Source organism: Corythoichthys intestinalis, chromosome 7, assembly GCF_030265065.1.
Source record: "Corythoichthys intestinalis isolate RoL2023-P3 chromosome 7, ASM3026506v1, whole genome shotgun sequence".
Classification (NCBI taxonomy): domain Eukaryota; kingdom Metazoa; phylum Chordata; class Actinopteri; order Syngnathiformes; family Syngnathidae; genus Corythoichthys; species Corythoichthys intestinalis.
The window spans coordinates 47,184,890-47,209,109 of NC_080401.1; the positions used below are offsets into that span (position 1 = coordinate 47,184,890).

The following is a 24,220-nucleotide window of genomic DNA, read 5'->3' on the forward strand; positions in this document are numbered from 1 at the left end:
TCGATATTACTATGTTTAAGTATTTTCTTAAGGCATTTGTATTATTTTCTGTCTGTATGCATCTGAACAAAAGAAGCTGAAAGTGCACTGTAGTACTTTGGGTGTCAAATTCTCCTCTTGTAGGACGTTTCGCCGGTGTAGCACATTTTGGCAGAACACCAGTTGTGTCATACTCTCGTCTCGTGTCATCCCGTCTTGCCTGTTCATTTTGCTTTTGCTGCTCATTTTGTGAAATACTGACAGTGCTGTGATGCTCATTAATGTTCTTCTTGGGTTCAAATTAAAAGGGTTGAACAGATGACATGTTAATGTTGCTAGAATCATACTCTGGAAGCCCAGCAGCGTAACCATGTGACGTCATCGCCCTGCGACGTCAACAACAATGGCGACCTACTTGATAAACTAATTTTACAAATTGAATAAAAACGAAAACATCAAAAGGGTGTCACCAGAATGCATCGGGCTAAGATTCTCTTGAGGCTTTTCAGGATTACAGATTGCTCATAAAAAAATTAAAAAAAACATTACAACTACAGTGCCTTGCAAAAGTATTCGGCCCCCTTGAATCTTGCAACCTTTCGCCACATTTCAGGCTTCAAACATAAAGATATGAAATTTAATTTTTTGGTCAAGAATCAACAACAAGTGGGACACAATCGTGAAGTGGAACAACATTTATTGGATAATTTAAACGTTTTTAACAAATAAAAAACTGAAAAGTGGGGCGTGCAATATTATTCCGCCCCTTTACTTTCAGTGCAGCAAACTCACTCCAGAAGTTCAGAGAGGATCCCTGAATGATCCAATGTTGTCCTAAATGACCGATGATGATAAATAGAATCCACCTGTGTGTAATCAAGTCTCCGTATAAATGCACCTGCTCTGTGATAGTCTCAGGGTTCTGTTTAAAGTGCAGAGAGCATTATGAAAACCAAGGAACACACCAGGCAGGTCCGAGATACTGTTGTGGAGAAGTTTAGAGGCGGATTTGGATACAAAAAGATTTCCCAAGCTTTAAACATCTCAAGGAGCACTGTGCAAGCCATCATATTGAAATGGAAGGAGCATCAGACCACTGCAAATCTACCAAGACCTGGCCGTCCTTCCAAACTTTCTTCTCAAACAAGGAGAAAACTGATCAGAGATGCAGCCAAGAGGCCCATGATCACTCTAGATGAACTCCAGAGATCTACAGCTGAGGTGGGAGAGTCTGTCCATAGGACAACAATCAGTCGTACACTGCACAAATCTGGCCTTTATGGAAGAGTGGCAAGAAGAAAGCCATTTCTCAAAGATATCCATAAAAAGTCTCGTTTAAAGTTTGCCACAAGCCACCTGGGAGACACACCAAACATGTGGAAGAAGGTGCTCTGGTCAGATGAAACCAAAATTGAACTTTTTGGCCACAATGCAAAACGATATGTTTGACGTAAAAGCAACACAGCTCATCACCCTGAACACACCATCCCCACTGTCAAACATGGTGGTGGCAGCATCATGGTTTGGGCCTGCTTTTCTTCAGAAGGGACAGGGAAGATGGTTAAAATTGATGGGAAGATGGATGCAGCCAAATACAGGAACATTCTGGAAGAAAACCTGTTGGTATCTGCACAAGACCTGAGACTGGGACGGAGATTTATCTTCCAACAGGACAATGATCCAAAACATAAAGCCAAATCTACAATGGAATGGTTCAAAAATAAACGTATCCAGGTGTTAGAATGCCCAAGTCAAAGTCCAGACCTGAATCCAATCGAGAATCTGTGGAAAGAGCTGAAGACTGCTGTTCACAAACACTCTCCATCCAACCTCACTGAGCTCGAGCTGTTTTGCAAGGAAGAATGGGCAAGAATGTCAGTCTCTCGATGTGCAAAACTGATAGAAACATACCCCAAGCGACTTGCAGCTGTAATTGGAGCAAAAGGTGGCGCTACAAAGTATTAACGCAAGGGGGCCGAATACTTTTGCAAGGCACTGTATTTGGTCGACTTACTGTCTTCGAGCATTAAACATCAACCCAAAGTGCTAATGTCGAATTGTTGGTTCGACACCTAATATAAAATATGACGATCAGTACAACACACTTGATAATGTAAAGACTTGGTGGTCTGGATAAAAGAACGCAAAGTCTGACCATACTTTGTCTACCCTTGTTCCACAGTCTTTAAATTGCTACATTCCATTCATGCAGTAGCATACAATTACCAAATACCTCCTAGTTTAGTTCAACTTGACTGCATCTTTTTAACACACACGTAGTGATTGATTTCTATTTAAAAGGCTTTTTTTTTAATTAAATTAAATTTGAAAGCACTCATGTGATGGACTAGCAGGCGCATTATCAGAGGGGAACCTTTGTGTTTGGGCTTGTAGACGGGCTTGTCAGTCTGGATGAAAACAGCTGTGCCCTTGCTCTCCACCGTGACCGTGGTGTAGTTGTGGAAGATGTAGCCCCCCTCTGTGAGGTGACGGTTCCCCCACAGCTTCAGGTGGGCCTGGCCTCTTAGGCCAGAGGGAACCTGTTGGCGAACAAGCACACATAACAAAGGATTATCGAAAGCAAATTAGGTCACTGGGGAAAGGATTGAAGTGTTTGTTGTGTGAATGCTTAAGAGCATTCACACGTTATTCCACACCAACAAAAATGTCCTTTTTATTACCTTTTTCGTCCTTTCATAGCTTCCACATTTATCAACTATTTCAAACCATTCAAAATATTGACCTTTTTTAGCATACCATCATGGAAAATATTTCCCCAAGTTCTGAAGGTTATTTTTACATTAATTCAACATTTTTCAAGAAAAATAATTACAATTATTCTAACCCACATTTCTAAACTGTGACAAACTATTACAACCTACGATTTTTAACTATACCAGGACCAGTGTTGTCAGTAACGCATTACTGTTTCCAGTAACGAGTAATGTAACGGGTTCATTTTTCTACACTAGTAATCTGATTAAAGTTAGTTTCCTTAGTGTCTCTGCGTTGCTATTTTTTCATTGCCTCATAACGTATATAGAATGAAGAACATTGTAGTCATATACGAAGAGCATTTTGAATAGAAAATGCTAAAATAAAAGGTTTCCGGTACGTGTTTCCATGACAACCTCTTAGCTATTTCCTGTTTTGGTCCCGCGTCATATGTGTTGTGGGACTGAAGGCGTGGGCCAGGCGGGTGGACATTCGAGCCGAGTGCTGAGACGTTGCGAGGGAATGTTGATCTGTGGATCTCCATGAATGAGGGTGAGTATTTTTCCTTCATTCTGGAGGGTTTCAGCAAAAGGTTGGACCCCCTACCTGCGCGGCCGTTTCGTAGTTTTGCCGTAGCAACGACCGGCAGTCATCGCTCCAAGTTGGCAAGCTTTGTTTACATCATATGCGTGTTGCACAATCATGCCGTGAGGTGATGTGTTCGTTTAGCATCTGTGGGATGTGTTGTAAGTCCGATTGAGTGTAAAGTGCTGAGTTGCCGTCACGTTTTGTGGCCAAATTGACCGCGTGTGCGTTGAGAGGAGTACTTTCGGGTTGTGCACGCACATCCGCGCCCGCCACCACCTTTGCAATTTTGTGCAGTCAGATTGCATTGTTATACATTGGTACTGATATGCTGTTAACCATAACCCAAAATTCAGAAGTTTTGACATTAGGCTTAATCTTACAGTTAGCGGGGTTTAATTGGTCGGTGGGGTTGATTTCAACAAATTCCAAGTAATTTGTCAGATATTTGTTAGTTTCAGGGCTCCGGAGTGGCTAAGCTAGCACGAAATTCTGATATTCCCTTTTAAATTCAATCATCGGAAAGTCAATTACATGTGATGACATTTTTCTGTTGTCATTCTTATGTTGAGGTGGCAAAGGGAGAAAAATGGTTAAAAATTAACTGATAGATTACTTTTAAATTAATTTAGTTACTTTGATAATTAAGTAATCAGTAAAGTAACTAGATTACTTTTTCAAGTAATCTGTGACAACACTGACCAGGACACAGGAGAATTTTCGACAACACTCACAATACAAATTCCACATAACGTGCTATTGTATATCAATTTCCTCAAATTTTCGTCATAAAACTACTTATCAATTTATGAGATATTTTTGATCCCTCACAACTTCACGCTTCAAACATTGTCGATTTTTTTTTTCCCATTTAAAAAATCAATAAATAAATACTGTGTTTTATAGAGATGTCTCGATTCCATCATGTACAGCAGGGGTGCCCAATCCCGGTCCTCGAGAGCCCCTATCCAACTTGTTTTCCATGTCTCCCTCCTCTAACACACCTGAATCAACTAATCAGGATCGTTATCAGGCTGCTGCAGAGCTTGCTGATGAGCTGATCATTTGATTCAGGTGTGTTTAAGGAGGGAGAAACGGAAAACAAGCTGGATAGGGGGCTCTCGAGGACCGGGATTGGGCACCCCTGATGTACAGCCTCTGACTCTCCCTCCTGCTTCTTTTCCTGCTCAGCAGCCAGCTGCAGCTTGTTAAAGTTAATGATGAGTGACAAGAGTGCTGCTTTGATCTTGCCAGAGAAGCTTGGACGCGCAACTTTTCAAAGGCGCCGAGCCGTTTAGCTTGTTAAACACTAGCGGTAGTGTGTTGTGTGCTGTTCTAAGCAGCACGAGTGGATTTGCGAGGACTCACTCAATGAAGCATTTAAAAAATATATATACTTTGGGGAAAAAAGGGAAATAAACATGTCTTATATGTATTTCTTTCTAATGCTAAATCTGGAAAAAATACATTGAACCAGTGTTGTTTTTGTCAACGATTACGATAACGAAAATATTTAATCCATGAACAATTTTTTTCATGAGAATGATGTCACGATGACGAGCTAAAAAACGTGTCTCGAGAGACTAAAATATGACGAGATGGATGGTAGTTGTTGTCTGACGAGACAAGAACAAGATGAAAATTCGCCATAGTTTCCGTCATAAGTTCACATTGTGTGATATTTTCTTATCGTATGTGTAGCTTGCACATCTTATCAGTGTTTGGTCGTGTCACTCATGTGACGTGCACAGCGTGTGCCCATTCCAGGCTTCTTTTGTGAAACACGTGTCAGGTGCTGCTTGGCAAGCTTCTAATATATATATTTTTTAATTCAAATAATATGGGACGTTTCAGCATGCATATCTTTCGTGGCACGCCAGACCCACTTAGAGTGTTTGTTGCCAATCTTGTTCAATCTTGGTCTCATCTGACCAAAGCACATGGTCCAAGTTGAAGCCCCAATACCGCTTGGCGAACTCCAGACGTTCTGTTTATGATTGTGAGTGAGGAAAGGTTTTCTCCGTGCATGCCTCCCTAACAGCTTGTTGGCGTGTAGACAGCACCTCATACCCACTGTGAAGTATTGGGGTAGGTCAGTGATGCTGTGGGGCTGTTTCGCTTCCAAAGGCCCTGGGAACCTTGTTAGGCTGCATGGCATCATGAATGCTTTGAAATACCAGGACATTTTTAAATCAAAATCTGTTGCCCTCTGCCCGAAAGCTGAAGATGGGTCGTCACTGGGTCTTTCAGCAAGACAATGACCCTAAACATATGGCCAAATCTACACAGAAATGGGTCACCAGACACAAAATCAAGCACCTCCCATGGCCATCTTAGTCCCCAGACCTTGTTTTGTTGGCAAAAGGGGGTTGTACAAAGTATTAACACCAGGGGTGCTAATAATTGTGACACACATTAGTTGATGTAAAAAAATTATTTCTTTATGTGGGATTTTTCCCCCACTGAATAAATGCACTTGTATTGAAGGTTGGATTTTTCTCTTTTTTTCCATTAAGGTCCCATATTATTTGAATTAAAGAAAAAAATTATTAGAAGCTAAAAAACACATCTTAACCAGGGGTGCCAATAATTATGGAGGGCACTGTAGGTCTGTACTGAGTGATCATCACTCACTAAAACAACTTGTAACGTTAGCATAGCATTCGCATTAGCGTTACCATTAGCATTTAGTGCAGTGACTCAGTTAGCGTCTTCTTAAACTCTTGGAAAGGTTTTTACATACAGTTCGTTCAAAATTGTTGGAAACCTTTTATTTATTTATTAAGCATTTATTTATTCTTATACTAAAACTTTTGAATTTTATAGACGAAAACATTTTGAGAATTGTCGACTAAAACTAGACGAAGACAAACACATTTTGAAATAACTAAAATACGACTAAGACAAATAAGTATTTTCGTCTAAAAAACTACGACGAAAATTAAAAGGGCTGCCCAATACAACACTGCATTGAACACAGAAAAAAAAAATGTAAATAAGCTCGGCCTCCACTTCGCGGATTTCCATTATCGTGGGGTGGGGGGTGTTCTCCATTAACCTCGAAAAACGAGGGATCACTGTTTCAAAAATGAAATTGATCGGATTTAATTTCAATTAGAGATGTCCCAATCCGATATTTGGATCGGATCGGACGCCGATATGGGCAAAAAAATGCGCATCGTATCGGATCGGAACACGGAATAATTCCAATCCAGACTTCCGATCCAGTTTTTTTTTTTTTCCAAAATCCGGTCCGGGTTTTCCAGCGCACCGATTTACCTAATCCATTCCAGTTTTTGCTTCGGTTTCCCTAAAATCCGGTCCGCATTTTACGGCACACCTTCAACACACTACATTTACATTACCGTCTCCCAATTTACCGAGAGACTTTATCAGTAAAAATGTCATTTTTAAAGGACGACAAAGACGAAGAGGCAGAGTGCAACATATGCCACAATAAAGTCAAGCGTAGGGGTAAAGCTGTAAGAAGTTTTAATACAACCAACCTACCCAAGCATTTAGCAAAATACCACCACAAACAATATGAGGAGTATGTTAAGAAAACCGAAGACAAAAAGAAAGGTCCTACGCAACTAACACTGGCAGAAACTTTTGCTATGCGTGACAAACTGGTACTCGACAGTCCCAAAGCCCAGGGAGTAACAAAAGTCATTGCAAGAATTCATTGCAAGAAGAAGAATCAAGAATTCATTCTGGATGACGAGCCATTATCTCTCGTGGGTAAAGACGCACCATCCAACAGTTATGCTGCATTCCAGAGAAGTGGGAAGTCGGATTTATCCCACTCGGATGGTACCAGTTCCGACCTCAAAGCGTTCCAAGCAAATGTAAACAACAAAGATGGCTGATCGCGACGAGGTGTTTTTTATTTTGGCCATCCAAAGACGTTTTGACCTCCAGCGAACCTGCCTTCCTATAAGCGATCTACGATTTACTTCATTATTGTGTTATCATTCAATACGTTTTCATGAGCGCCATTTTGTCCAGTGACGTCAGATTGAAAGAACTTGGAAGTCGGAGTAGTTATTTTTTTCTCCAACTTCGTGACTTGGACCTCCCAGTTTGAGTGGCGTTGCAATGATATTTTCCTAGTCGGAGGTCGGAAAAGTCCGACATCCCACCTTTCTGGAACGCAGCTATAGACCCGAGTAATGCCAATGCTCAACTCACGGCTTTAACTCAACTCATGCCGCTGGATAAAAAACACAAGAATACCTGACTGCTGCGGACAGCCGCTACAAAGTACAAACTACGTCAACGTCGTTTTACTGGAGATAATAGATATCATATGTATATAGAACCAGATGCAAAACGACAGACTCGACTGCGTTAGCAACATTGAAGTATTGAAAACCAGATGCGTTAGTAAACAGCCGCCATCTTAAAGCAGAAGACTTCCCTAGTAGGCTGCTGTGAACCTTCCAAGCGAACCTAATTAACTTTTTATCTAACCCTAACCCCTAAATCGCCAAAATCTTGACTTGAATATATCTTCAAAACAGTTTTAAAACTTTCACATGTCGAAAGTAGACAGACGGGAAATTATGGAATAACGGGAACAATTTTAACAACTTTTAACAGTTGATTCGCAAAATTAAATGAATTGAATGTAATTTAAAGCTCCTCATACAGAATGGGGACTTGTGTATTTTATTTGCAGTTTTAAAATGTTAACTTGATACTGAAATAGTCGTTTATTTAAACCTGACAGGCTTTTTATACAATTTTTGTAACCAATGCACGAAACATTAAAAGCATCTAATAGCTTGGGGGATTTGTGGGATTTTCCACTAAGGTTGTTGGTGTGTTTTGCTTTTTTAAGACAGTTTACAATATTATTTGCACGTTTTACTGACTGACTATGCCATTTCTGTTTGTTATTTATAATGTTTTGTGTTTGTCACTAAATAAACAGGTCAGTTTCTTGTTACCAACCGTTGTGTTATTCAAACTCACCTAATTCAGCTGGCTAGTTGTTATCAAGAGTACTAAAACCTTTTTCAACATGAGTCTGACAACTAAGTAAGGAGGCTAAATAACTTTAAACTTTCACATGCTCAGATAGGTCGGTATCGGTATCGGCCAGTATCGGTATTGGATCGGAAGTGCAAAACAATATCGATATCGGATCAGAAGTGCAAAAACCTGGATCGGGACATCCCTAATTTCAATTTCATCTGCCTTACAGCTATTGCAAGACTTTAAACAAGTGTTGGACTCACCTTCAGTTTGATGGTGCCTTTGTCTGGAACACACACAAAAAAAGGAGGAAAATGCCAATTAGCTGTGGCATTGTTTAAAAAGCAAACCTGTGTTTCCTCATTTTCCAGGGCCAACTACATGATTGTTGTGCGTAAAATCATTATATTTAGGAGCAAAGCTGAATAAATGTGTGTCCCCATTCAATCCAATCTAATTCCCTGATTTTCCTTTTTATTTGAGGGTATACATTTTACAAGTACCTTTCTGTGCATTCATAGATTATGTAGGTGTACATATGTACGTTTAACAATAGACTTAAATAACATTTCAAAGTGACCCCAAACTTTGGATTGGTGTTGTAAATCCAGTTATGGCACTGCGTAAGGCGAAATGATAGTGGAGGGAAGGTGACGATTTCTCACCGAGCACGGAGCCGTGGCTGTGAGCGACCACTTGCCCTTTCATCGACAGTTGGACCTGCACACGAGTTTCTGCTTTGGCGTTGAAGATGGTTACACTGATGCTCTCCTCGACACCCGCTCGGAACACTGAGGGAGCGGCCACCAAGTAACCTCTTGGAGGCGATGATGATGCCCAGGATAGCAGGAAAGACATGGAATTAAGTGATGTATACCATAGAAAACAATGGTTCTCAACCTAGATTCGATCGAACCTTAAGTCTGACCCAATTGTCCTCGTGGAACACACTTTTTTGCTTTACTAGAATAACGTGTAATTCCACATCCACTCAGTGGGTGGTAGTGGCGCTCTCATTTTCAGAGTGTGCGCAGTATTTTTGCATTAAACAAGAGCACACAACAAAGAGCAGGATATACAGTGAGGAAAATAACTATTTAAACACCCTGTGACTTTGCAAGTTCTCCCACTTACAAATGATGGGCAGGTTTGAAATGTTCATGGTAGGTGCTTGTAATGTCCAGTGTGAGAGACAATCTAAAAAAAAAATCCAGAAATCACAGTATATGATTTTTTTTAACAATTAATTTGTATTATAATGCTGCAAATAAGTATTTGAACACCTGTCTATTAGCTAGAATTGTAAGCCTCAACGACCTGTTAGTTGCCTTTAAAACATCCACCTCCAGACTTTTTGAGTCTGACTTTTTGACCTGTTTGAGGCGCTTAGCTGCATATAAACACCTTTCCACCCCATACTCCCCAAAGAGCTGTCTAAAGACACCAGAGACAGAATCGTAGGCATCTGCAAGGCTGGAAAGAGTTACGGGGGCAACTGCCAAGCAGCTTGGTGTTATAAGATCCACCTTTGGAGCAATTATTAGAAAATGGAAGAAGCTAAACATAACTTTAAATCTCCTTTGGACTGGGGCTCCATGCAAGATCTACCTCGTAGGGTGTCATTGATCCTAAGAAAGGTCAGGAATCAACCAAGAACGACATAGGAGGAGCTGGTCAATGACCTGAAAGGAGCTCGGACCACCATTTCCAAGGTTACTTTTGGTAATACACTAAGACGTTATGGTCTAAAATCATGCATGGCACGCAAGGTTCCCCTGCTTAAACCAGCGCATGTCCCGGCTCGTTTGACAATGACCATTTGGAAGACCCAGAGGACCTTTATGGTCTTAATTCCACTTATAGTGTTTGGAGGAAGAAGAATAATGAGTACTATCCTAAGAACACCATCCCTACTGTGAAGCATGGGGGTTCTAGGATCATGCTTTGGGGGTGTTTTTCTCCACATGGGACTGGACGACTACACTGTATTAAGGAGAGGATGACCAGGGCCGTGTATTTTGAGATTTTGGGGAATAACCCCGTTCCCCCAGTTAGAGCATTGAAAATGGGTCGTGACTGGGTCTTTCAACATGGTCGAAATAGAATATATTTGGAGGAAGCTCAAATTCTGCGTTTCTCAGTGACAGTCCAGAAACCTGATTGATCTAGAGAAGATATGTGTAAAGCAGTGCTGCAAAATCCCTGTTGCAGTCTGTGGAAAAAAAAAATGCAGTACAATGACGAAATATGAACGGGAATTTGCTTGGATTCGGTTTTCACATTGAAAAGAAAAAAAATATTCCGAAGGTTTCGGATAATGCATATAAGAAACACGTGGGGTTCGGTACCTTTAGCAAGGTTAAGAACCACTGTCATAAAGGTGTATTAAAGGTGCTCTTCCATCCATGTTTTTTCAAGTCAGTTTTTGAATGGTTAGAAGTGAATGATTTATGTTCATTTCAGTCTGTTCTTTTTTATGGTTATTTAAAGAATCAGATTGGGTTGTTTTTTTCCCATACAAATATTAATTCTGCAATTTAAGAAAGGAATGGGAGTACTTTTGCTACCACTGGCTCTAGCGTTATTCCTACGGGTGGTCCTATACACCCCCACACCCCCTGCAACGCAACCTTGAAGTCTTTCTGAAGCAAGGTAACGACTAAGATTCCACACGCTCGTTCTGACGTTTAATTGAAGGAATGGGGGCCCGTCACCGGGGTCACAGTGCAAAGGTCAACCTTTGATGCTCAAAAAACAGACTGGAACGTTAAAAAAAAGACTAATTAAAGTATTTGGATGGAGGACTGACTGCCATCTGTTATATAGAGTTTTCCAGCTGCAATTTTGCATTAGAGCTAATGCTAGCATATACATTAGACGGCACTGTGATTGGCTAGACTAGTCCCCTCATTTGTCTTTCCTCCTGTATTGAACAGGTAAGAAAAGCCGACCTCAGCAAAATATTTGCAGCTTGAAAGCACAAACCTTAGACGAAAAATTTTCAACACGCTGCTAAATTGCTGCTGTTTTCATCGTGTAAATCGACACCGTATATTTGGCGATTTTCAGCTCCATTGACTCCGTTATTGCCTTCAACTGGCCTCAACTCTTGTAGGCCTAATACGGAAAAACACGGGATGGAATTTCGCTCATGTAGTCATGGAAAATAAACTCACTGGTCCATCGCCGTAAAGTCATGTGAAAAAATTAGGACACCCCATTAAATATTCAGTTCATTATTAAGAAATGCTCACATATCTCTCTCTATTATCTCTGGAAAAGAAAGTGATTTAATTGCAAGTAAACAACAAAAATTAACATTGTTTTACTCATTATACCAAATATATCAACAAAAATGCATATTCTAACTCAGGAAAAAGTTAGGACACCCTACCACCTAATAGCTAGTTTTACCCTCTTTGGCTCTAATAACTTCAGTGAGATGCTTCTTGTACCAATTTACCAGTCTTTGACATCGGTCTGAAGAAAATGTGCCCCACTCTTCAACGCAGAATACTTTTCTAACTATTTTTGCATGTACAGCCCGTTTCAAATCACACCATAGCATCTCAATGGGATTAAGTTCTGGGCTTTGACTCTGCCATTCCAGGACTCTCTTCCTTTTCAGCCAGTCCTTGGTGGATTTACTGGTATGTTTTGGGTCATTGTCATGTTGCAGAGTCCAGTTTCGCTTCAGCTTTAGATTTTTTAACATGTTCCTCAAGCACCCTCTGATACACGATAGAATTCATGCTATGATGGTGAGCTGGCCAGGTCCTGCTCCAGAAAAGCATCCCCAAACCATGACACTTCCACCTCCATGCTTCACAGTTGGTATGAGGTTCTTTTCCTGGAATGCTGTATTGAGTTTACGCCAAACATGTCCTCTGTTCTGGTGTCCAAATAATTCAATTTTAGATTCATCTGTACAAAGAACATTATTCCAGAAGTCCTGGTCTTTGTATCCAGTCAATCTGGCAAACCTCAGTCTGGCCTTCATGTTCTTCTTGGAGAGCAAAGGTTTCCTCCTTGCACACCTTCCATGAAGGTTAAACTCGTGAAGTCTTTTTCTGATTGTAGAGGCACGCACTTTTACATCAACAACAGTAGCAAGAGCCTGCTGTAGGTCCCGTGATGACATTTCAGAGATTTGGAGACTTCTTTTAGGGTCTTGCGGTCTGCTCTCGGATGAACTATTTTGAACAGCCAGACCTGGGCATGTTGGCTGTTGTTTGGAGTGTCCTACATTTGTAGACTATTTTCCGGACAGAGGAATGGCTGATTCTTTTGAGATCTTTTGAAATCCCTTACCAGACTCATAAGCGTCTACAATCTTCTTTCTGAAGGCCTCAGACAGCTCCTTTGATCTTACCATGGTGTTTTCTCTCACTTCAACAGTCAGTCACTGTTGAAAGTATTCTGCGTTGAGGAGTGGGGCAAACTTTCTTCAGACTGATGTCAAAGACTATTAGATGGCTAAAAAAAGGGTCTCACTAAAGTTATTTCAGCCAAAGGGGGTAAAACTAGCTATTAGGTGGTAGGGTGTCCTAACTTTTTCCTCAGTTAGAATATACATTTTTGTTAATATATTTGGTTAAATGATTAAAACAATGTTAATTTTTGTTGTTTACCTGCAATTAAATCACTTTTTTTCCAGAGAAAAAAAAACATGATCAGACATTGATATGTGAACATTTCTTAATAAAAAACTGAATATTTAATGGGGTGTCCTAATTTTTCACCTGACGGTATAATGTTAGCAAATGAGTTTAACATACAGTATCATTAATTCAGGTTGAAATATTCACAAAAATTGACATTCAGCCCCAAATGTTTAGTATTGCACATGTAAATTCTATTCAGTTGGGTGGGTCATTCCACTGTAAGAAATCATTTACAGAACCCTGGCTCTACATAGCACACTCAGACCTTCATATTTCAATTTAGTCCTTTCAAATCTACTCCCTAAGTCCGATAAACCCACTAGCTGCCTCCCCCTCTACTGAAGCTCACTGAAATTAGGAGTGAGCACACCCTGTTGCATGCCTGAGAGAAGGATCAGGTGGTTGGCATTACAGCACTGCGGCATTACAGCCAGAGGCAAGTGCAGTTCCTGAGAGCTTGAAAGTGCGAGTCATGAGAGAATCCTTTGGAGGGGGGAAGAAAGACCAAGAAATGGACTCGTTTGATCCACAACGGACAAAAAAAAGCAAGTCTTGGATGAGCCCACTGGATCAGGTGCTTATACACGTAGTCACATGGCCCCATTCTTGCTAGGGAAAAAAATAATTTCAGGATTTTGTCCCAAACTTGAGAACACATGGGTTCAAAAGCCTCATGAATGATTCACTCCTTTGATGCAATACTAAACACATCTTGAGGTCAGGCGGTCATCATTCAAAAAAGCCAGATTGTGCTATAACAGTGGTTTTTAACCTTGCTAAAGGTACCGAACCCCACGAATTTCACAGGTGCATTCACCGAACCCTTCGGAATTTCCTAATAAAGCCATTTTTTACGAATTCAAAACCTAGCAAGCTAACATCTACAGTGCAGCAAATAAGTATTTAGTCAACCACCAATTGTGCAAGCTCTCCTACTTGAAAATAATAGAGAGGCCTGTAATTGTCAACATGGGTAAACCTCAGCCATGAGAGACAATGTGAAAAAAAACCAACAGAAAATCACATTGTTTGATTTTTAAAGAATTTATTTCCAAATTTGAGTGGGAAATAAGTATTTGGTCACCTACAACAAGCAAGATTTCAGGCTGTCAAAGAGGTCTTCTAACGAGGTCTAACGAGGCTCCACTCGTTACCTGTATTAATGGCACCTGTTTTAACTCATTATCGGTATAAAAGAAACCTGTCCACAAACTCAGTCAGTCACACTCCAAACTCCACTATGGCCAAGACCAAAGATGTGTCCAAGGACACCACAGACAAAATTGTAGACCTGCACCAGGCTGGGAAGACTGAATCTGCAGTAGATAAAACGCTTTGTGTAAAGTATCAACTGTGGGAGCAATTATTAGAAAATGGAAGACATACAAGGCCACTGATAATCTCCCTCGATCTGGGGCTCCATGCAAGATCTCAAAATGATAACAAGAACGGTGAGCAAAAAACCCAGAACCACACGGGGGGACCTAGTGAATGACCTACAGAGAGCTGGGACCACAGTAACAAAGGCTACCATCAGTAACACAATGTGCCGCCAGGGACTCAAATCCTGCACTGCCAGATGTATCCCCCTGCTGAAGCCAGTACACGTCTAGGCCCGTCTGCGGTTCACTAGAGAGCATTTGGAGGATCAAGAAGAGGACTGGGAGAATGTGTTATGGTCAGATGAAACCAAAATAGAACTTTTTGGTAGAAACACCGGTTCCCGTGTTTGGAGGACAAAGAATACTGAATTCATCTGAAGAACACCATACCCACTGTGAAGCATGGGGGTGGAAACATCATGCGTTGGGGCTGTTTTTCTGCAAAGGGACCAGGATGACTGATCTGTGTAAAGGAAAGAATGAATGGGGCCATGTATCGACAGATTTTGAGTGAAAATCTCCTTCCATCAGCAAGGGCATTGAAGATGAGACGTGGCTGGGTCTTTCAGCATGACAATGATCCCAAAAACACAGCCAAGGCAACAAAGGAGTGGCTTCTTAAGAAGCATTTCAAGGTCCTGGAGTGCCCTAGCCAGTCTCCAGATCTCAACCCCATAGAAAATCTGTGGAGGTAGTTGAAAGTCCGTGTTGCCCAACGACAGCCCCAAAACATCACTCCTCTAGAGGAGATCTGCATGGAGGAATGGGCCAAAATACCAGCAACAGTGTGTGAAAAGCTTGTGAAGAGTTACAGAAAACGTTTGGCCTCCGTTATTGCCAACAAAGGGTACATAACAAAGTATTGAGAGGAACTTTTGGTATTGACCAAATACTTATTTTCCACCATGATTTACAAATAAATTATTTGAAAATCAAACAATGTGATTTTCTGTTTTTTTTCCCCAACATTCTGTCTCTCATGGTTGAGGTTTACCCATGTTGACAATTACAGGCCTCTCTAATATTTTCAAGTGGGAGAACTTGCACAATTAGTGGTTGAATAAATACTTATATAAATTCGAAAAACAATGGATCGCCGTATAACTAAAGTGTGAATGAACACCATACGATTTTAAACATTTTTTTACTGCAATGAGGTCCAGAAAAGCTTGTCTCAAATGTGATACATTTGGAAGTATAGTTTATGTATAATTTGGATTTATTTTTGTTCATTTACTTTTGTTAAGGGGCCTAATTTCCGCACAATCATAGACTTCATAATATAGGTATTGAAGTCTATGGTATAATATACAGACACACACACACACACACACATATATATATATATATATATATATATATATATATATATATATATATATATATATATATATATATATATATATACATACACACACATATTACATACACACACACACATATATATATATATATTTATATATATATATATATATATATATATATATTAGGGCTATCAAAATTATCGCGTTAACGGGCGGTAATTAATTTTTTAAATTAATCATGTTAAAATATTTGACACAATTAACGCACATGCCCCGCTCAGACAGATTTAAATGACAGTACAGTGAAATGCCCACTGATTTTATAGGCTTCAGCACCCATGAGCATTGTGTAAGTAATTATTGACATCAACAATAGCGGGCTACTAATTTATTTTTTGATTGAAAATTTTACAAATTTTATTGAAACGAAAACATTAAGAGGGGTTTTAATATAAAATTTCTATAACTTGTACTAACATTTATCTTTTAAGAACTACAGGTCTTTCTATTAGGCCTGAACGATACTGGAAAAAACTATTGCTGCGATTTTTTGGGGGTTTGCGATATATTGCGATATTATATTGCAATATTAAAAAAAAATGTATATATATTTTTTTCAAGATTTTTTCACAAAATGACTTAAATACCTGTTTTTAAAGACTTTAGATGACTCACCATCACCACAGTGTACAGTCATCCCTTGTTTTTCGGGGTTAATGGGGACCAGAACCCGCCGCGATAAGTGAAAAACCGCGAAGTAGTGCACCCCCCATTTTTTTTTTTTTGTGTGTGTGTGTGTGTTTTTTTTGCCCAATGTATTTATTCAGATTTAGCATTGGAAAGAGATACATATAAGACATGTTTTTTTCCCTCACTTTTCCCCCCAAAGTGATTTAAAAAATGTATATAAATAAATGGTTTTTAAGCACTTCAAATGTCATAATTATGATAAGTTTTAAACATAACTGTCCAACCAAATCATTTTTGAACAAGAATAAAGTACTGTAGCAGATAAATGCTTGGCTTTATTAAATGCTTCTGTTAATCTACTTTAGCTGTGACTGTTGAAGTGACATTTAGAAATTTCAAACTCCTCATGATCATTTCTGGCATTTAAATGTCTCCAACGTCCCCACAGTACACACATTCATTCCAGCGCGGCTTCCTTTCAACTGTTTAACAAGTTAAACGATGATTGACAGATGCCCGTGTGAAGTCTGCTTCCTTGGCCAGATCAAAGTCATCGTTGTGCCGCAGTGACTGAGAGGATCAAAAGGCTGGGAGAGGGAGGGTAGGAGGCTGTGCGCAGACCAGAAAGTGAGGCGTATGTGGATCAAAAAAAAGAAAAACTATCACATGTGCTTGAGATGGGACTATCGTGCACACGCACATCGCGATGGCGATGTTTAAACGATATATCGTTCAGGCTTACTTTCTATCCATGGATCGCTTTAACAGACTTAATAATGTTAATGCCATCTTGTTGATTTATTGTTATAATAAACAAATACAGTCCTTATGTACCGCATGTTGAATATATATACCCATCTTGTGTCTTATCTTTCCATTCCAACAATAATTTACAGAAAAATATGGCATATTTTATAGATGGTTTGAATTGCGATTAATTGCGTTTAATTAATTTTTAAGCTGTAATTAACTCGATTAAAAAATTTAATTATTTGACAGCCCTAATATATATATATATGAAAAAAGTTCATGTTTGTGTTATCTTCTAAATATATTCCATTTTACTGTGCTTAATATAGTAAGTCATTTGAACTGATTTTGTTCATGTATGTTACTTTAATACAATTTTGAATGAAAATAAGTTTCTCATGTATGCCTTTTTACAGTAAGTGTAATGCAGTAGCCTAAAGCATGTCTAAAACCTGTTGTATTTATTTATTTATTTGCATTTCTGTGGCTTTAGGAGGTTTGTTCTAAATGTATTGGACATCTATCGACTAGCGCTGAAGAAAATGAATGGATTATATTGCATCAGTGTACAAGCAGCTTGACATGTGACTGACTGGAGACCAGTCCAATGTGTACCCCACTTCTTTAAGGTTAGGGTCAGCAAGGATAGCTTCAAGTTCACCATTACACTTAATGATGACTAATGTAATAGAAAGTGACTGGGGACGAATCCAATGTGTACTCTTGATTCTTTCACCAATATTTAGCTGAGGTGGACCCTAGAAACCCAGGAACATAACGAGGACAAGCTTCATAGACAACATAGATGATACTGCCCTCCCTACAAACAGAATCAATCACTATTAAGACCAATGTTATTTTTTCATCTGGTGAGAATAAATAAAGGTGTAGGCTACTTACCCCTTATCCTGAGCAACAGTCGTGCTCACTTTGTACATGAACAAAGTCCACCAAAGAAGGCTTAAATATGTCAAACGCAGCATTTTCTCCACGAGATGTGGACCCCACTCCTATCCACACACAAAAATGTTTTTAATGAATGTGACAGCTCGTTTGCAAAGCTCATCAGTCGTGCCCTTATCCCATGTGCCTTCTCCTTCGCTTCTTCACCCGCCCCGGTTCCCGTCGCTCAGATTTTAGCATTACAAAATTGGCGAGCGTCCTCCCACTTCGCCAGTCGAAAAAGTCGTGAAAAATAAAGGAGAAGAAGCAAAATTTCCGTTGTACTCAATTCTCAGCGAAGAAGTCTTCACTGCTTCACTGCCCGGGACTGACTGAAGTTTGCAAACGGGCTGCGAGAACATGCGCATACACGCACACACATCTCACTGCAACTTGTGTGTTCACCACTTATTACGCACATGTGCTTCCGTGAGTGGTTTGAGTTGATTCTGCTGCGCAAATCAACGAAAATGTCAGTTGAGTCGAGAAAATAGCTTCGGAAATAAATCAGTTTTACAAAGAAAAGCAGGTAAATACAGGCGGGAATGCGGGCAAGTAGTCGTGTAGTCTTGCTGGTTGGCAGAGGAGTAATGGTAATATGCTGCCATCTCGTGGAAAATGTGTTTTACTAATCACATAACCAAACTCTTTGCCACCACTGTAAGTACAGTGATCCCTCGTTTTTCGCGGTTAATGGGGACCAGAACCCAGCCAGATAAGTGAAAAACCGCGAAATAATTAAAAAAAAATTTTTTTGTTGAGTTTTATGTATTTGTTCAGATTTAGCATTGGAAGGAGATGCATATAAGATATATTTTTTCACTTTTTTTACCCAAAGTAGAATTTTTAAAAAATGTATAAATGTATTTTAATAATAAATAATTAATAATAAATGTTTTTAAGCACTTCAAATGTAATAATCAAGATAAGTTTTAAACATCTTACCATCTCCCACCAAATCATTTCTAAACAAGAGTGAAGTAGTAGAAAAATGCTTGGCTTTATTAAGTCATTTGCTCCCAAAAACATAAATAGGTTCTATTTTTAATTGTTTGAGTGTCCCAAAGACGTATTTATGCGTCTTTTACGGTTTTTTCTTTTCGTAAGAGACATGTCTGGGTTCTGATTCAACTGAGCTTTAAAGCACAAGGCTGAAAATCCATTTTAAAGCAATAAAACTGGCCACTGCAGGGCAGTAGCGCATTTGGTAAGATACGCAACCCGAATCAACTGGAACGAACGGCCGGGCCACATGGCCGGGGCCCCGGCGGAAGTATGCCACGCGGCAGACGACCGAGCAGAACAACCAAGACGGTGCCTGGGATGTCAGGCGATGGACGACAGAGGAGAACAACCGGGACCACATGTGCAGCGGACGATGTTGCGTTGAGTCCGTGCTGCTTGCCGAGGAAACCCCGCAGAGACAAAAAAAAAAAAATCCATCTTTATGAGACAGGAGGCAATGAGGGAAACGTTAACCCGGCTGTCGTGGCCACAACAGCGTCATCTCTGTTAGTTATGTGTAAATAAATTGTTACTTTGCGATCAAAAGCTCTATTTGTCTTGTTGTTTTTGTTATTTTATAAAAGGAAACCATTATTCAGATGTTTGGGGTGTAACTAAAGCAAAAAATAGCTGTGTTAAAGTCAAAGTTATGTTTGAAATGTATGCTTTCACAAAAAGCTCAAATTCTGTTTTTTCATCAGAAATTGGAAAATTGCTCAAACTAAGGTATTTTCTAATGCTGATTTCTAAAGAATGGAAAAAGATATTAACTTACTTTTTTTTCCTGCTGAAAGAAGAGAGTCTAATCTTTCTTTTGGTGGGTTCCATGTTTATATAGCAATAGAACAGAACTTTCTGTGGGCCTTGCAAAATCTGTAAAAATCCAGTAAAACGGCCGGGAGCGAAGGGCCTTGCTCCAGTGAAAATGGCTGGGAGTGAATGAGTTAAATGCTTCATTGAGTGAGTCTACTCAAATCCGCTCAAGCTGCTCACTTACACACAATGAGTTGCCACAGCAACTGTTCAACTGGTTAACAAGTTAAACGATTATGGACGCATGCGGCGCTTTTGAAATCTGCCTAGATCAAACACAAATATCTGTCACTTATCTTTAACGTCAATATACAACTCCAGTGCACGTGCATTGCCTGACGAATAAAAAGCAGGGAGAGGAAAGGAGGGGGCGAGAGTGAGACTCCGCTATCGGCTCGGGACAGCTTATCTGTATTTTTTTTCTTTTAATTAAAAAAAAAAAAAATCTACGATGGACTGAGGGCATGAAGTAACGAGGGATCACTGTCCAGGTACTCCCGAGCGAGCGAGTTTCATTCCTCGGCTGGCGATGTAACCCGAATTCACGCGTAAGTTGGAATGAACACTTTAAGTACCCCAAGATACCCCCTGAACCTCAAAATAACTGGTCAAAAACATGTACCGTAATTTTCGGACTATAAGCCGCTACTTTTTTCCCCTCATTTTGAATCCGCGCCTTATAATCCAGTGCGGCTTATTTGTTGATTTAATTAGTTTCATAATAAACAGTTTATTTGACAGTGGTGTAATAAGACCGTCATAATAACGACATGACACTATCATGGGCATTACTGAATGGTTATGACGGATGTCATTAAGTGTCATACAGCAAATTATGTCACTAACTCTGTTATGTCCAGCTTGGATCTTTTACATCTATTCAAAGTGAAATAATTTGCCGGAAGACACTAAATGACATCTGTTATAAGCATTCATTAATGCTCATGACATTGTCATGTCATAATTATGATTGTCTTTTGACAGTCTTATGGCGCCACTGTCAGATAAAGTGTTACCAAGTACCACAACTAGCAATTACTGAAACAACTGGAAGAGTATCTGAAGAAATAATTCGCACAGAACATGAATTTTGATTGATATTTACATCTGTGGCGCTCCAATGCATGCTAGGAGGCATGTTGGACGACAGCAGTGTTGACAGCAGGTGGCAGCAGAGGTTGACTGTCTACCCCAAGGGAGCAGTGATGGCCAAATGAAGCCTCTTGAAGCAAGGGAACTTTGCAGCCAATTAGTTCAAAGCATCATGGTGGTTCATTTGGTCTTATGACAATCTCATGATGCCACTGTCAAATAAAATGTTACCGTTTAATATCTTTTGGCGTAAATATCCCATAATACAATGAGGACTACTGCGGCTTATAGTCCAGCACGGCTTATCTATGAACAAATGTCGTTTTCGTGTCAAATTTGGTGGGGTGCGGCTTAGAGTCAGGTGCGCCTTATAGTCCAAAAATTATGGTATTATAGGTCATATCTAAGGGCGTGGTTTGGTCTAAACATTGGAAGGGACGATATAACAGCATAACCGGAGTGAACACTTTTTGCTTGGAAGAGCTACATTTCTCACGAATATGAACCCATTTAATTGATATGTTAAATCGGAGGTGGTCATTACGTCAATCACGATTGAATAGTCAATCGCAACGCTAGTGTGGGTAGCTCGCGGCATCCCCCCACCCCCCAATTTTTTTTTTTTAATGTACACAGCTCATACCTCTTGTATGTTATGTTGAGTGAGCAACATATGAGGTTATGCAGCAACCCCTCTCTCTCTAAGCAGCTTTTTGCTCACGTTTTTTTAGTGTAAAGCGCTTTGAGCGCCTTGAAAGGTGGAAAAGCGCTATATAAGTATAACACCATTTACCATTCTATAGTTTCCGGCAGAGTTCACATTTCTCAGTTTAATTAATGTTAACAGTAGAAAATACAAACAGTAGGACACTTCCCTCTAAGCAGCTTCCTACTCGAGTTTTGCAGGTTAGCAAGTTCACACAGTTTAATGTTATGCTAACTCGAATGCAGGTCTGACTATCAGTAGCAAAATTAGTGGTGCGTTTCCCACCTCCACAACATTTGCATCTTTTCAAATTACAAACAGTGGCTAATGCTGATTAAAAAAAAACTTCCAATATCCCTCCTCTTCAAAGGAGGTGGCATGTTGTCGACATGCATTTATGTCGGGGCTGTGTGAGTGAGATATTACCGTAATGCACATAACGCAAACAAAGATCCAAATAAGGAACGGGTAGCTTGACTTCGTTGTTCCTTTTGGAGGCCGGCCTGACCGCAGTAAGTTTGCAGGTTAGCAAGTTTAATGTTATGCTAACTATGATGCAGGTCGGACTTTCAGTAGCAAAATTTGTGGCGTTTCCCCCTACTTCCACAACATTGACGTCTTTTTACATGACTTACAGTGGCTGGTGCTGCCGAAAAAAAAAAAAATCTAATATCTCTCCTCTCTGAAGGGGGCAGAGGAGGCAGCATGTTGTCGACATGAATCTGTTGGGGCTGTGTGAGTATGTGTGTGCGCGTTTTTGTGGCTGGACAGGGGGCTTTAAGTCATCATCCAACCAAACGTTTGTTTTTTGTGGGGATAGACCGGCTCTTTCAGCAAGTGAAAAGGGATAAATGTAAGTCTGAACATAATGAAAATAATTCACTTAATAACGGTAGGGTCTATTGTATCATTACAACATATGGGAAGACAATCTAAATGACCTATATAACTGAACTTTTTATATAATGCAAATAAATGTGCTTAAAAGTTGGTGGGGACAATTTGAGCGTCTTGAAAAGTCGGTAGTGTTATGGCCCTATCGTCACTATCCAAACCTACGCCCTTGGTGTGAGCGTGCGTGCGTGTCGGGGGTGGGTCAAGTCATCAGCAACTCAAACGTGTGTTTTAGGGTGGAAAAAATGGACCAGCACATTCAGCAAGTGAAAAGGGGTAAATATAAGTTTGAACATAATAAAAATAATTCACTTAATAATGGTAGGGTCAATTTCATCCTTACAACAAATGGGAAGACAATCTAAATGACCTATATATCTGAAGTCATTATATCATGCATATAAGGTTGCTTAAAAGTTGGTGGGGAGCATCCTGAAAAGTTGGTCGTGTTATGTCCCTACAGTCCCTATGCAAACCTACGCAAGTGGTCATGTCAATAAAATTAAAAACAAAATAAGGTACTGCGAGTGTGAGGTACGTTGTGTTAAATGCCGATATTTAATGACTATTCAGGCGACAGGACAGTGGTGATGCTGCTGGTTGAGGAGGCATGGCAAGAACGAGGTACTGTTTAAGAGACAAACAAAAATTAAAAAACTGGAGACAGAATGGTGGATGAGACTTCAGCGTCGTAAGGTCGAAATCGCGTAAGTCAGATATGTCGTAACCCGGCGACTACCTGTATGGAAGCCTAACCCTGGTTTGAAATCATGTGAAACCCAAACTCTCATTTGAAACCCTAATTACAGACTAGGCATGTGCCGGTATGAGATTTTGACGGTACGATAACCGTGAGCAAAAATACCGCGGTTTCACGGTATCATGGTATTGCAATTATGGCTACAAAATGTGTTATTTTGAGATGTATGGGTTAAAAAAAATAACTTTTTTCCATTGAACAGGATTTTTTTTTGTTTTTCAGAACATAGTTGCAAATTGGAACATGAATATATTGTTAAAATAAATACATTATCAATAAAAAAAAAACAACATTTTAAATAAAATTAAAATATAACTAATATACTATACCCACAGCCACAGCTCAAGTTGCTTAAGATTAGCGCAAGAACAAAATAATTTCTGTAAAAAAGTAAAAACACTTCTGAATAAAATTTTTAAAAATGTATACTGCATGACTTTTTTTTTTTTTGAGGGTGAAAAAGCTCAAGTGAAGTTTTGCCATTTTCAGCCACTGTGTCAAATCTGGTCATTCCTTTGTGTTAAAAAGAACATAAAGAATTCATAGGTTAATAAGTTAGTTAAAAATGTACAAGTTAGTATAAGTTAAAAATGTAAAAGTTAAAATGTAAATACAGTATTGTTGTGGAAAGGTTTCATCTAAAAAAAAAAAACATTGGAAGTGAGACCTCTTCTTGAGCTAACAAACGTGGATTTGTGCTTAGGGCAAGATCATCTTTCGTCAATTAACGATCTTTGATGCTATGCCTCCCCCCCCCCCCACTTCATTCAAGCAAATCAAGCTTGTTTTCTCACTCTGCGGCTATAACACTCGACGAAGTTGCTCTTCCAGCTAAGCCTAGGCTAACATTCATCTTTGTAAGCTTTTAGTTAGTGCGTATATCGAATTTGAAAGGAAAATGTGTGTTTTGTTTTTAGCGAACTTTTCCATGGTGCTAATCTGTTGAAGCTACTCACGTC

At 39.7% G+C, this 24,220-nt stretch overlaps 1 protein-coding gene across 1 annotated transcript in view; it reads right to left on the minus strand.

The window, feature by feature from the left end:
- The window catches only part of cpamd8 (C3 and PZP like alpha-2-macroglobulin domain containing 8), a 137,599-nt gene extending 119,279 nt beyond the window's left edge, over positions 1–18,320 (minus strand). Inside the window, exons 1-4 of the mRNA XM_057840543.1 lie at positions 17,950–18,320; positions 8,925–9,076; positions 8,523–8,545; positions 2,354–2,519 (exon numbers count right to left, since the gene is read on the minus strand). Coding sequence (XP_057696526.1) covers positions 2,354–2,519; positions 8,523–8,545; positions 8,925–9,076; positions 17,950–18,032 — 424 coding nt within the window. The 5' untranslated portion in view covers positions 18,033–18,320. The remainder of the gene's footprint in view (positions 1–2,353; positions 2,520–8,522; positions 8,546–8,924; positions 9,077–17,949) is intronic.
- Positions 18,321–24,220: the final 5,900 nt, after the last annotated feature.